At 43.5% G+C, this 14,956-nt stretch overlaps 1 protein-coding gene across 2 annotated transcripts in view; it reads right to left on the reverse strand.

Moving 5' to 3' along the window:
* The window catches only part of LOC137551191 (coiled-coil domain-containing protein 17-like), a 66,656-nt gene that overhangs the window by 41,113 nt on the left and 10,587 nt on the right, over window positions 1-14,956 (reverse strand). For both annotated transcript variants that reach the window (XM_068271327.1, XM_068271326.1), the window contains exons 2-3: window positions 3,607-3,726; window positions 733-862 (exon numbers count right to left, since the gene is read on the reverse strand). In XM_068271327.1, the coding sequence (XP_068127428.1) occupies window positions 733-862; window positions 3,607-3,726 (250 nt within the window). The remainder of the gene's footprint in view (window positions 1-732; window positions 863-3,606; window positions 3,727-14,956) is intronic.

Here is a 14,956-nt window from a genome sequence, read left to right on the forward strand (position 1 = left end):
ATCTTTGCTTACTGTTATCTAATTCCTTTCACACTTTTCTGATGTCAGTCTGCTCTAATCTGACAGCAGAGTGAGCCATGAGGGGAGGGGGGAATTCCCTCACAGTGCATCTGTTAACTCTGTGTGTGTGAGAGAAAGCCCTGCCTGTCTCTGACTGAGCTCTCTGCAGAAAGCAGAGGAAATGTATCTTATGTGCAACATAAACATTTGTAATATTTTGTATGAAACCTGACACCTGACAGGCTTTTCATATAACTCTACTTAAATATTACACTGTTCTTAGCATGTCAGACTGCAGAGATTCATACCTCTGCAAATGAGACATTCCAAACATAGCTAAAATCTACACACAATGAATTAAAGCTTTTGCCTCTGATACTTAACATGAAAAGTAGGAAAATGTTTACACAGCTACTTAGACGTTATTTGTACATTGTTATTTTAAAACACTTGGTTTGATAGTGTTCCTTTAACAAGGCTTTGGGTGGAGTTCACAGTTCAACATTTTAAAGAAAACCAAAAGTAAAAAAAAAATCTCATACTGCGCATGTGCAGAATGCTCCTGGTGTCTATTTCTCCTTTAATTAACCACCCTCCATTGTTGATAACCAGTGACTTACATCAAACACTGAAATTAATATAAATTCTAAAAATACTAAATAAATAATTGAAAACAAAAAGCTAAAAACAAACAATTGTGAAGAGGAAAAATGACAAGTAATAATAGCATACCGTCTCTTTGTTTCTCTAAAAGTTTATTCTGAGTTAAGATTTCATTGATTTGCTTGCTGTGAGCTTCGGCAAGATAACGCAGCTGTGTGTCATTATCACTTGCAACGTCAGTTCTAGCACCTTCATTAATCTATAAAGAGATTAATTTTCACAGAGATGTATTATATACAATATGATACAAACATCTCACAATGAGTCACAGATTAAAGTCAGTAGGCCTTCATTAGTGGGTATGATTCACAGTCTTTAGGATTGATGAGCGCAGTGAACTGAATTCAGCAGTAGTGAACTCCACTGTTAGTAATTGATCCCCAGTATGCATCAGATCAAAGGCTACATACAGTATAGAGCCATCTGTGCTGCTGTTATTACTGACTCATGTTCCAACAATACATAATTAGCTGGTGTAGCACTAACTGGTTAGTATCTTACTGCCACCAAGCTGACCATATGGCTCTGTGGACCAGCAATCCACAGGCTCCATCCTGTACATAGAGCCTGCTTTTGAGTATCTCCCCCACTGTAATGGAAAATACCAGGAGAAATGTAGTTGCTTATTTGAATGGTACCTGTGCTGTATTCTGTGAGATCTCAAAGGGTGTATCGAAGTCACTGAGTAGGTAACAGCGCTTTTCCTTGCACTCTCCATACCACACTCTAAAGCAGAGTTCCCCAACCCTGTCCTCAAGGCCCACCAACCGTGCATGTTTTGCAGGAAACCACAAACATTCACAGGTGAGGTAATTAGTGTCTCAGTAGAGCTAATTAACTACCTCTGGATTTCTACAAAACCTGCACTGTTGGTGGGCCTTGAGGACAGGGTTGGGGAACACTGCTCTAAAGGATGAGGGGGGGGGGGGGTCATGCTCCATTGTAGGCTTTGCATGTTTATGGGTGAAAGGTGAGTAACAGGTAGAGATCCTGTCCTCTGCTGCTCTCCTCTGCATCTGCCACTACCACCAAGCAGTTAGGATTGCCAATACAGCCCACTAGAACCACTAGGGAATTAAAGGGCTTGTAACCACAGTATTTTTGCACTAACTGCAACTTGGCATGCACTGCAGCTTGGCACCTACTGGAGCCTGGCACCTTCTACCTCTTAGCATGCAAATCAACTTTGCTCCCACAGCAACTTAACTAATAAAGTGGTCAGCAACTTATCAGCTTATCATCCACACCAACTTAGCACCCACTGCAATTTAACACCTACAGTAACTTAGCACTCACTGTAACTTAGCACCCATTGGGCCTGATGCACCATACTCGAGAAAAGTTAGTGTGCACAGGTAGCACATGGCAATTTTACCAGTTTTAAAGTGGTAAGAACACCACTAACCCATTAGCCCTACATGCATTACCAGGTTAACGTGTGTGTTGTTACCATAGCAACATGAGCGCTAACCTGGTAATATGCATAGCGCTAATGGGTAAATGGGTGGTGTTCTCGTAATTTTACCATAGTGCCAGTAAAATTGTTGTGCACTACTTACGCACAGCAGCTTTACCAGCATAGGATGCATTGGGCCCCTAGTAACTTGGCACCTAGTGCTGCTTAGCACCCATTGCAGCTTAGCAACTAATGCAGCCTGGCAAACACTGCTGTTTGGCACCTACTGCTGCTTATTTCCCATTACAACTTGGCATCCATTGCTGCATAGCATCCACTATTACCTACCATCTGCTACTTGCCCATATCTCGCTACTTGTCACTCACTACCTACTGCTTGTCTTTCATTGGATAGAGCTTGTTAAGGGAAAGGTTCCCGAGTTGTACTACCATTATTTTATCCTATAGAAAATTAATTATATATAGTAAAATAAGTGATTTGCCTGTATTTATAGCATATTGTGCATGTCTCTGGGTGGTGGGGGATAGAGGAGGTGACTCAGGTACATTATCTGGGGTACCAAATAGGTCAGGAATGGCTCCACCAATATCTGCAGGGAATACTATACAGAGGAAACTACCATCTACAAGTGGCATGTTACAGGGGCAATGTTTTCTACAGCAGGCCTTACACAGTGGGACATGGTCTCTGTAAATGGCAGCAATCCCAATTTGTATAGAATAGTAATAGGCACTAGGGGTGGTCGGAAATGCAGATTTCCAATTCCACAGAAAATCTGATTCCACCAATGCCAATTGGGATTTCTGATTGATTTCCGAATTCCAATTTCCGAGTAGCCTTTTTTTGTTTGTTATTTTTTGCATTCTCTGACTAGCCAAATACTTCTAAGTTGACTGTGCATTCTCTGATTGGTCCAATACTTCTGAGTCCTGTCTGTGATTGGTCTGAAATTACCGAAAAGTGGTAATGCAGTATTTCCCCCAAAATCTGATTTCTGTTTTCCGCGTTCCGATCGGAGTCCAAAATTTCAAAATGTAAATTCTGCAAAATCCGAATGAGCACCCTTAATAGGAGCTTAGTCTGTGTAGAATTCTAATGTGTCTGATTCTTAGGGTAGGGTCACACTTGAGGCCGTGGAAAAAAACGACAGCGTTTTCCTGCAAATTTGGCTGGCAGCCAGTTGAGAACAGTGGACTGTCAGCAATAGTGAATAGCATGTGTTGTGTGATAAAAAGAAGCAGTATCGGCTTTTTTCTCCCCACTTCGGGAAAACCACACATTGCTCCTGATGCACTGCGATTGTGCAATGGGAAGCATTTTCACGTTGTGGAAAACGTCCACAATTTTTAGCAAGTGTGACCCTAGCCTCAGGGTAGCTTTAGGAGCAGAGATACTCGGCATGGCTTGGGTGAAGCTTGTGATGAAACATTGGATTAGAATAAAGTGTAACTGTTTCTGTTTTAAAAATGTTGGAAGGCATGCATTCTACTATGATGATAAATGATGACAACTCCAGGCTACTTACCTGTCCCAAATCTGTCTTTTCTCTTGATTGTAACAAATGATTTAGCAGAGGCATTTTATAACTATTTGTCTCAATAATATGCTCATTCCTGTTTCCTCTTAAGCTTCTCAGTCTGTTAACCTAAGACAGATACACATACACATGTTTATAATGCCTTTGTATTTCAAGCAAAACAATTTTAATGAGCCCAAATTAGCACTTGCGAGGATGTATTTACCTAGATACAGTAGTAGCAACCAACCAAGGCTTTAATTTACATGTATAGTGTTTGTATTTTAACAACAAAATCATCTTGGAGGCTTTGTTAAAGTATGATGCAAGTCAACAGTAATGAATATTTTTTTTTCATATATAAATTTACTGAATGCTGAAATGTTTCTGTAGAACTTTACAGAGAAAGTTGCACTAATTCTGTACTTGAAATGCCTCAAGTTTCACAGGCTAAAAGTCCCAACCACAGTCTAGGCCAGGGTCATCTCTTTGGGATGTGGTTAGAAGCTGGGGCATTCAGAGGAGACAGGCACAAACCCCATACTGGCACAGCAGTTACTTTGTTAAGAATCAAACTCAGGATCCTAGCAAGGAAAAAGTACCATCCACTTAGTCATCATGATTATACACTGTTAGTGTATGTCAGTATCAGTCATAGCATTAGAACTACTACTGACAAGTATAGCGAATAACATTGATTCTCATGTTACAATGGCACTATCAGTGGCGGGGCTACACTGGGGCTTGCCGTGGCTCAAGCCCCAGCTCACAAGTAGCTAGCCTTCCCATAAGCCCCCCCACCGACTCAGCGCAGTGAGGGGGGAGCAGAGGGTACAGCAGCAGGGAAGGGGGGCCATTTCCCCCCCCCCCCTTCCCTAACCTTGGGGCTCCCTCTTCCTTACTCTTCCCTCCAGATTTGAGCGACTGGCAGCGGGCGGCGGCAGAACACTTCCTATACCCGACGTGAAGGAGACCTGTGCGCCGCTGCTCTGGTGAAGTCACTAGACCAGAGCAGTGGCGCACAGATCTCTTTTGCGCCAGGAATAGGAAGTGTTCTGCCGCCGCCCATAGTGAGGTGCTCAAATCTGGAGAGGGGAGTGAGGAAGGGGGAGCCCCAAGGTGAGGGAAGGGAGGGAGACGTCCCCCCTTTCCCGCCACTGTGCATGCTGCTCCCGATTCACTGCGCTGCCACCCCTCCTGCTTGGGGAAACCCAAAGTCCTGGCTACCTTTACTGGGGACATCTATACACCTAGCTATCTATATTGGGGACATTTATACACCTGGCTTACCTATACTGGGGACATCTATACACCTGGCTACTTATTCTGAGGACAACTATACACCTGGCCATGCATACTGGGGACATTAATACACCTGGTTACCTATTCTGGGGATATTAATACACCTGGTTACCTATTCTGAGGACATCTATACACCTGGCTTACCTATACTGGAGACACCTATACACCTGGCTACATATTCTGGGGACACCTATAGGCCTGGTTACTTCCATTAGGGACATCTATAGACCTGGTTACCTATACTGGGGGCACCTATTTTGGGGAACTGCTGCCAGATTAACTGTATTTTTGGGGAACCGATGCTGCCAGATTAAGTGTATTTTGGGGAACAGCTGCCAGATTATGTCTTTTTTTGGAAAACTACTGCCATATTATCTGTATTTTGGAGGAACCTCTGCCAGATTATGTGTATTGTTGGTGAAATGCTGTCAGAATACATTAAAAAAAAATATAAAAAAAAAAAAAAAATTGGGGGGGGGGGGGCGGGGGGTTGGGGACACTATGGCAGAGCTCAAACTTTCCTGGCAGACCTTTTACACCACTGCTAAGGTCATGTATATTTGGCCCCACCCATTACCACGCCCACATTCTGCTGGCGTGAGCCCCGCCTGCCAGTCATTGAGTCCCCCCAAAAAATCTGAAACTGGAGCCGCCACTGGGCACTATATTAGGCAACAGTCAGTTCTTGAAGGTGATGTGTTGTAACCAGGAGAAATGGGCAAGCATAAAATATATGAATAGATTTGACAAGGGCCAAACTGTGATGTCTAGGCTGCAAAATCATTTATCCCTTTGCACACTCATGTGCAAATGTTTTCATTCAAATCAATCATCCAGGAACCACTGCTATCCCTGCAGCTACAGTTAAAAGCCAGTGTCTATGTTAAATACAAATACATTCTCTTACATAGTCACATACGCCACACAGAGGTTCCCCGGAATTCCTATGTGTCCTTCTCTGGCCCTATAACATGCATAGTGCAAGCATGCAAGCATTCAGTGCATCAAACCTAAAGATTAGAAGCACATATCCTAAACTCTTTTGGGACAGATAGTGCATCAAACTAATTGCACAAACTAATTGCTAACAAAACAAATGTATGTGCACCATACCAAACACACCAGAATAACCTGTGTACACACCAGAATAAGCTGTGTACATGCTCTCCATCCTCCCTACCTCTGGCTGTAAAGGCAGAAGTGTCGTGAAGATGGAGAGCAGAGTTTAGAGACTGTGAGCTAACTCTCTCTAGCCTGCAGTCATTAACAGCATGGTTCTGATTCCCGGAAGGCGAAACTCAGCTTTTCTCATCCCTGTTGCTGAACTCTATAACTATAATTTGAAAGCATGAACAGATTATGTCGAGACATGCATTTGGACACTTTACTTACTGCATACTTAAAGCATTTTTGGCAATAATTAGCACTTAAAGGAAACCTGAAGCGAGAGGTATATGGAGGCTGCCATATTTATTTCCTTTTAAGCAATACCAGTTGCCTGGCAGTCCTGTTGATCTTCTGCCTCTAATACTTTTAGCCATAGACTTTGAACAAGCATGCAGATCAGATGTTTCTGACATTATTGTCAGATCTGACAGGATTAGCTGCATGCTTGTTTCTAATGCGATTCAGACACTACTGCAGCCAAATAGATCAGCAAGGCTGCCAGGCAAAATGAAATAAATATGGCAGTCTCCATATACTTCTTGCTTCAGGTTCCCTTTAAAGACCTCTTGGGTATGGTATGACAAGCTTTACACACTCATATTTGAGTTTTTTCTGCCGTTCTACTCAACAGAAGTATTTAAAGTAAAACAGCAGTATTACTGTGAAAATGGCAGTCTCTTCAGTTCAAATCTACACTTTGCAAGGGTTAATGGAAACCCTTATTTCATCTTGCTTGCAAATACACACACAGAAAATCAGAATCAGAATCTTTTATTTTGCCAAGCACAACTGGGTTGGGCCCAGAATTGGTTTTGGCAGGTACAGGGCTGGTGTGAAACAGGACATACAGTACAATAATAATAAAAGACAATAATAATAAAATACAGCAGTTATACCTCTGCAGCTGATGCAAAGACAATAAGCTCAACCTCAACAAGGCAAAAACTGTTGAACTGATTGCGGACTTCAGGAAACACTGTTCCAAATTCTACCTTGTCCTCATTAGTGAGACTGAAGTCTCAAGGGTATCAGGTGTCTGGCTCCTTGGCACAACCATAATTAATGACTTAAGATGGGGACAGAACGCCAGAAAATTCATAAAAAGGCACAGCAGAGGTTATTCTTCCTGCACCAACTGAAGAAATGTAAAATGCCATAAGAGCTGTTGATCAGCCTTTCCACCTTTACCATTGAATCCATCCTCTGCTCCTCTGTCATCATACGGTATGTAGGTGCAAACACCAACACCTGCTGTGCTGTGCTGGTATCTTGCTGGTATCTTGCTCTCTAATACAGATCCATGTCTCTTAACATACTATCCCTGAGTGTTCAGGGATTTAATTCCCCTGTTAAACGCTTCAAAGCATTTGCTTCCTTTCGAACTATGCACGCTGATATTGTGTGCCTGCAGGAAACGCACTTCCCAATAAACTATACTCCTAAATACCTTCACAGTACGTTTCCCCAATTTTATATGGCGAATGCCAAAACAAAGCAAAGGGGTGTTCTTATTGCTTTCAGGAGATCAGTCAACTTTATATGTAATAAGGAAATTAAAGATCCAGATGGAAAGTATCTCATCCTGGTGGGCACAATGCAGGACACAGAAGTCACAATTGTATCATACTATGCCCCTAACACAGAGCAAATACCTTTCTTACGCCACCTTGTGGACGTTCTGGGCGCTCATACAGTTGGCACCTTGCTCCTATGTGGTGATTCTAATCTTGTTTTATGGCCCAATCTTGATAGAGACAACCCTTCCCACCTGCGATCAGCACCTTCAGAGGCCCTTCAAGCCAAACAGTTTAGGGGCCTTCTACAGTCAATCTCGTTAGCTGATTGTTGGAGAGAAATGCACTCCAATAAAAAAGGATTTACTTTCTACTCCCACCCACATAATACACAGTCCTGTATTGATCATTGTTTTGTATATACTAATTTCCTAGCTAACCTCACCAAAGCAGAGCTCAAACCAATTTCATGGTCAGATCACAAAGCAGTCTTTATCTCACTTTCCTCATTACTCACTAAACCAACTGAACCCCGATGGTCTCTCAATCAGTCGCTGTTGTCCGATCCAGCCATTGCGGCCATGTAACATCTGCGGCTGCGGGCACGCCGGGTGTCTCCGCAGCCGCCTCGGGTCCCTGTTCAGAGGTGTTTTCCGTTCCGTCAGCGTCTGGCACGCCGAGGACAGGATTGTCATTTACACAGAGGGTTGCTGCATCGCGCGGCCGCGCACGTAGACAGGACCTTTATGCTGGGAGGAGGCGCGTCAGCTGACCCGCTGGTCAGCTGACGTCAGAGGGGAATCACACCGCTCTGGATTGGTTGATTATTGGTGGGCGCGGCTGTGAGGTCTCCTCTGCTTCTTAAGCCTTTTCTGCTCACTCGCACCCTGTCTGCGGTTGCGAATACATACATGTTAGTGCTCAGACCTTAGACTAGTATCCGGTGTGCTTTGATCTGGGAGGAAACCAGAGATTTCACACAAGACTAGGATTATTATTATTACTGTATATTTGATACTCTGTGTATGACTCTGGCTATCTCTGACTCTGCTCTTGCTTATTGATTCTGTACCTCTGCCGATCTGATCTAGTTGCTGAAACACTGCCTGAATACTTACTACTCTCTTGCTTACTGATTCTGTACTGTATCTGTCTCTCAGTTGCCGAACCCAGCCTGTCTGACCTCTCTACTCACCAGTGGGCCCTTGCCACTGGTGAGGTGTTCTAACAGTACCCACCAGCTCCTCTGGTGAGGTTCTGCCAAACTAGTCAGTAACTGTGATCTAATAGTACCCACCAGCTCCTCTGGTGAGGTTCTGCCAAACTAGTTAGTTACTGTGTTCTAACAGTGCCCACCTGCTCCTCTGGTGAGGTTCTGCCAAACTAGTCAGTAACTGCGTTCTAATAGTACCCACCAGCTCCTCTGGTGAGGTTCTGCCAAACTAGCCAGTTCCTGTGTTCTAATAGTTCCCATCAGCTCCTCTGGTGAGGTTCTATCTATCTATCCGATACTGTGTTCTAATAGTGCCCACCAGCTCCTCTGGTGAGGCCCAGTTATTCTACTCTGTTACTGTTGCACCAAGCACTATACACTATTGCATTATCCTGTTAGCTATACTTGCATTATTGGTGATTTTGCAGATCACCACATAATCAGGTATAGCGTCTGAATTATTGGTGATTCTGCAGATCACACATAATCAGACATCTGTGTTGCTACACCGATTGTTACAGGCCACAGTGGAATTGCACATAAAAGACTATTTTGCACTCCACCCGAGCAATAATGAAGTTACAGATTACATTATCTGGGAAGCGCATAAAGCAGTTCTGCAGGGCCATTTTATAGCTCTAGCCTCCAGCAGAAAAAAAAAAGTATGCACATGAATTAGCTCTTTTTGAGCAATCTTACTTTGAGGCAGAAGAGAACTTTAGTAGTGATCCCATTCCCACAAATAAACATGCCAGGTTTAAAGCAGAGGAAGCTTTAAATATTTTCCTTACTAGCAGAGCTGAAAGACACCTAAGATGGAGTAAATATAGACTATTCGTTAACTATAATAAACCGTCCTCTATGTTCACCCGCTGCCTCAAGCGATCTGACCCTTGCTATAAGCCAATCAATCTAAATATAGGTAATGGCGCATACACTTGTAACCCCCTAAAAATCGTGGATGTCTTCCATAAGGGTCTGGCCAAATTATATCAACAACCTACATTTACTAACTCAACTCTGCTCCTTAATACACTGCGTAAATTACCCTTACCCACTATTGATGAAGCATTCAAGCAAATGTTCGAACAGGCAATTACCCCGAAGAAGTTCTGCGCGCCATACAATCCTCTAAGATCAATAAATCCCCTGGCCCAGACGGCTTCCCTGCCCTATACTATAAAAAATATGCAGATATCCTTGTTACCCTGCTGAATAGAGCTTTTAATAAACGATTGCATGTAGAGAAACCCGGTTCTGAATCTTTATTGGCTAGCATTAGCATGATTCCCAAGCTGGACACAGATCACACATTGTGGACAAATTATAGGCCTATTTCATTGCTGAACAATGACATAAACATTTTAGCAAAAGGGTTAGCCACTAGGCTCAGCGGAGGTATTGGGGATATAATCGGGTGAGATCAAGTGGGCTTTATGCCACACCGCCAAGTTAGAGATAACGTAAGGAGACATCTCCATTAGATCTCATCAGAGTCGTTTGCGAATGCTCCCATGATGCTGCTATCTCTTGACATTCAAAAAGCTTTTGATACTGTATCATGGGAGTATCTGTTTATGTTACTGTCCACTTGGGGCTTTGGCCCTAACTTCCTCAAATGGCTTGGGGCCCTCTACTCTTTCCCTAGCGCCTTTGTCAAATATAGTAGGTTTAAATCTGCTACATTTCCCATTGGCAGGGGCACCTGCCAAGGCTGTCCTCTATCCCCGTTACTATTCGCCCTCATTATGGAACCATTGGCCCTTTTTAATAAATCACCATAAAAATATACACGGGATCGAGCTGGCAGGCAGACAGCATAAGCTATGTACAGTATGTATGTATGCTGCTGACGACGTAATATTAACCGCAACACGCCCACGTAAATCCCTATCTAACTTAGCAGATATCCTTCTGACCTTCGAAGACGTATCCGGATTAAAAATAAATGGCCTTAAATCTAAAGCACTAAACATCACCTTCCCCCCCCCCCCCCCCCCCGGAAGTAGTACAGAGATTTACAAAACTCCTTTGAATTCAAATGGGAACCCCATAAACTAAAATACAGTGGCTTGCAAAAGTATTCGGCCCCCTTGAAGTTTTCCACATTTTGTCACATTACTGCCACAAACATGAATCAATTTTATTGGAATTCCACGTGAAAGACCAATACAAAGTGGTGTACACGTGGAAAGTGGAACGAAAATCATACATGATTCCAAAAATTTTTTACAAATAGATAACTGCAAAGTAGGGTGAGCATAATTATTCGGCCCCCTTTGGTCTGAGTGCAGTCTGTTGACCATAGACATTGTCTGATGAGTGCTAATGATTAAATAGAGTGCACCTGTGTGTAATCTAATGTCAGTACAAATACAGCTGCTCTGCGATGGCCTCAGAGGTTGTCTAAGAGAATATTGGGAGCAACAACACCATGAAGTCCAAAGAATACACCAGACAGGTCAGGGATAAAGTTATTGAGAATTTTAAAGCAGGCTTAGGCTACAAAAAGATTTCTAAAGCCTTGAACATCCCATGGAGCACTGTTCAAGCGATCATTCAGAAATGGAAGGAGTATGGCACAACTGTAAACCTACCAAGACAAGGCTGTCCACCTAAACTCACAGGCCGAACAAGGAGAGCACTGATCAGAAATGCATTTAAGAGGCCCATGGTGACTCTGGACAAGCTGCAGAGATCTACAGCTCAGGTGAGGGAATCTATCTATAGGACAACTATTAGTCATGCACTGTACAAAGTTGGCCTTTATGGAAGAGTGGCAAGAAGAGAGCCATTGTTAACAGAAAAGCATAAGAAGTCCTGTTTGCAGTTTGCCACAAGCCATGTGGGGGACACAGCAAACATGTGGAAGAAGGTGCTCTGGTCAGATGAGACCAAAATGGAACTTTTTGGCCAAAATGCAAAACGCTATGTGTAGCAGAAAACGAACACTGCACATCACTCTGAACACACCATCCCCACTGTTCAATATGGTGGTGGCAGCATCATGCTCTGGGGGTGCCTTTCTTCAGCAGGGAAAGGGAAGCTGGTCAGAGTTGATGGGAAGATGGATGGAGCCAAATACAGGGCAATCTTGGAAGGAAACCTCTTGGATTCTGCAAAAGACTTGAGACTGGGGCGGAGGTTCACCTTCCAGCAGGACAACAACCTAAACATAAAGCCAGGGCAACAATGGAATGGTTTAAAACAAAACATATTCATGTGCTAGAATGGCCCATTCAAAGTCCAGATCTAAATCCAATCGAGAATCTGTGGCAAGATCTGAAAACTGCTGTTCACATACGCTGTCCATCTAATTTGACTGAGCTGGAGCTGTTTTGCAAAAGAAGAATGGGCAAGGATTTCAGTCTCTAGATGTGCAAAGCTGGTAGAGACATACCCTAAAAAGACTGGCAGCTGTAATTGCAGCAAAAGGTGGTTCTACAAAGGATTGACTCAGGGGGCTGAATAATTACGCACACCCCACTTTGAAGTTATTGATTTGTAAAAAATGTTTGGAATCATGTATGATTTTCGTTCCACTTCTTACATGTACACCACTTTGTATTGGTCTTTCACGTAGAATTCCAATAAAATTGATTCATGTTTGTGGCAGTAATATGAAAAAATGTGGAAAACTTCAAGCGGGCCAAATACTTTTGCAAGCCACTGTAAAAAGTACTTTTGCAATGGTATCTGACCCCAAATCGTATTGAAAAATTCTGCTCTTCAAATAAAGGATTATGCTTTAGGGCATGCGGCCAACGGGGTACCTTTTCACACGTGTGGTGGTCTTGTCCAAGAGTACGCAGATTCTGGATCAGAGTTTACCAAGTAATTTATTCCACCATTCGTACACAAGTACAGAAGCTCCCAGAGGTTGCCCTTCTGGGTATAAAGCCCCCTGATCTCACAAAATCTCAGCATAAACTGCTAATGAACCTTTGCCTCGCTGTTAAAAGAGTGATTGCAGGCTCCTGGAAGACTCCCTCACTTCCCTTTAGCTCATTTAACCTCTTGAGGACTGCAGTGCTAAACGGGGGGCCATTTTTATTAAAATAGGCCACTGCAGCTTTAAGGCTAAGCTGCAGGGCCGCACAACACAGCACACAAGTGATTACCCCCTCCCTCTTTTCTCCCCACCAACAGAGCTCTCTGTTGGTGGGTCTGATCGCCCCCAGATTGTTTATTTATTTTTTTTACAGCCTGCACGCAATCTCCTGCATTAGCTGGCCCCAGGACTTTACGCCAATCGGCATTAGGCGGTCCTGGGGCTGCCGCCGCGGCCACGCTCATCGGCGTGACACGGTTGGCAAGAGATTAAAACCAAACTAAGCTATGCGCACTGTTTTGAGAAGATGAAGGCTATTTTAGATGACTCACTCCAAACATTTGAAAAAGTGTGGAAGCCATACTTTGCCTACTAGTAACATTGGCTCCCGGCCTCTCTTACCGCTTTCTGACCTATGGTACCTGCATCTAGGAGGGGCAACGAAGTGGCGAACGGTTCTACTTTCTCTACTTCTCTACTCCCTTATCTTTCCCCTTTCTACTTCCTTCTAAATGGTTCTGTCCTATTTACCTAGCAAATCCTGTAGCTTTTTAGCTATGTGACCAATTGAGTCTGGATATATTCCCCTTTATGTTACGTTATCAATTAAACAATTCCCAGACCATGTAACTGGAAATAGGGTACCTTTAGTCGAGAGCTAATGGGCCTCCGAGACTGTGTGGTGGCCATCGTTATAATGTCTTACCTTAACCATTTAAGGACCGCAGTGATTGAGATCTATGCCCTGTATTGGTGGGCTCCTGGCTGGCAGGGCGTAGATCTCAATCACTGTCCGCAGCGCGCATCCGCCGCTTCTGCTGCTCCACGCCGACCACGCCGCTGAAACCCGACGATTCTCGCCGCATCTCACAGGCTCTGCCTGTCTCTATGACGGCAGAGTCATGTGAGCGGGTCAGGAGCCGATTTCATTGGCTCCTGGCCCTGTCTTTCAATGTAAGCCGTTCCCATTGGCTTACATTGAAAAACAGGGTCAGGAGCCAATGAAAGCGGCTCCTGACCGGCTCACATGACTCTGCCGTCATAGAGACGGCAGAGTCTATGTCCTGGGGGTCTCGGCGAGCGGCGATGACGGCGGTTGTGGCGGGTATGTGCGGCGATTCGTCAGGATTTCGTCTGGATTGGACGAGCGGTCTCTGGTCTTTAAGTGCCCAGAGACTGCTGGTCCTTAAATGGTTAAGCTATTTGTTGACTTACTGTGGTGTCGGTAATGATGCCTTGTGCTGCCGGAACCTATGTTAATTTTATGTTAAAATTCTGCTGTTGCAGACTCTATTGTACCTTATGTTTTGCACATATTAATGCAGTTATATATTTCATATATGTTTATATGGATTTGTTGACTTTAATATTGAAAACAATAAAAACGATTGTGATAAAAAAAAATAAAATAGAATAAAGTTGTGTGATAATTGTATCCTATGTATAACTATCTCAAAGGATGGATCAGTGGTAATGAGAGCTGTAAATGAGGCAGAACAGCATTCTCACTGAAGGCTTCATGGCTGATGAACACAATGCCGCGTTTGTGTAGAGAGTGTATACTCTCCTTGGTGATTAATCTCCTGTCTTAGATTATAGTTAGCACTATGCAGATTCATCTGGAATTTTTTTTCATGAAATGCATGAAAACCAACAGTATCTTAAACTTTATCTGATAATTTGCGTTGTGCATTTAGTCGGGAAAAAACAATTGGCTTTGGAAAAACAAAGTAAATATTTCAAATGAACTGTATATCTAAGCATGCTATTCCTAATTAACATTTTAAGAGAGTAAACAAAAAGAAAAAGACATAACATTAAATAGTTAAAGGGAACCTTAACCAACCCTTAACTTAACCTTAACTAACCGCCGGGAGTGTCCTGCACATGCGCAGTACGAGAAAATGCGCAGGACATGCACAGCCAAGGCCGCGCAGGTGCACTGGCCGGCGACTGACTCTGTCAACAAAATCAAAACTCCGGAGGATTGTTCCAGGACAGCATGGGCTGCTGCAGGGGGCTGGTAGAAGCCCTAGGTTAGTAAAACTCTTTGTCAGTTCAGTTAGGGCCCATTTCCACTAGTGCAGTGTGATTCCATTGGGGAAAATGCAA

Source organism: Hyperolius riggenbachi, chromosome 1, assembly GCF_040937935.1.
Source record: "Hyperolius riggenbachi isolate aHypRig1 chromosome 1, aHypRig1.pri, whole genome shotgun sequence".
Taxonomy (NCBI): domain Eukaryota; kingdom Metazoa; phylum Chordata; class Amphibia; order Anura; family Hyperoliidae; genus Hyperolius; species Hyperolius riggenbachi.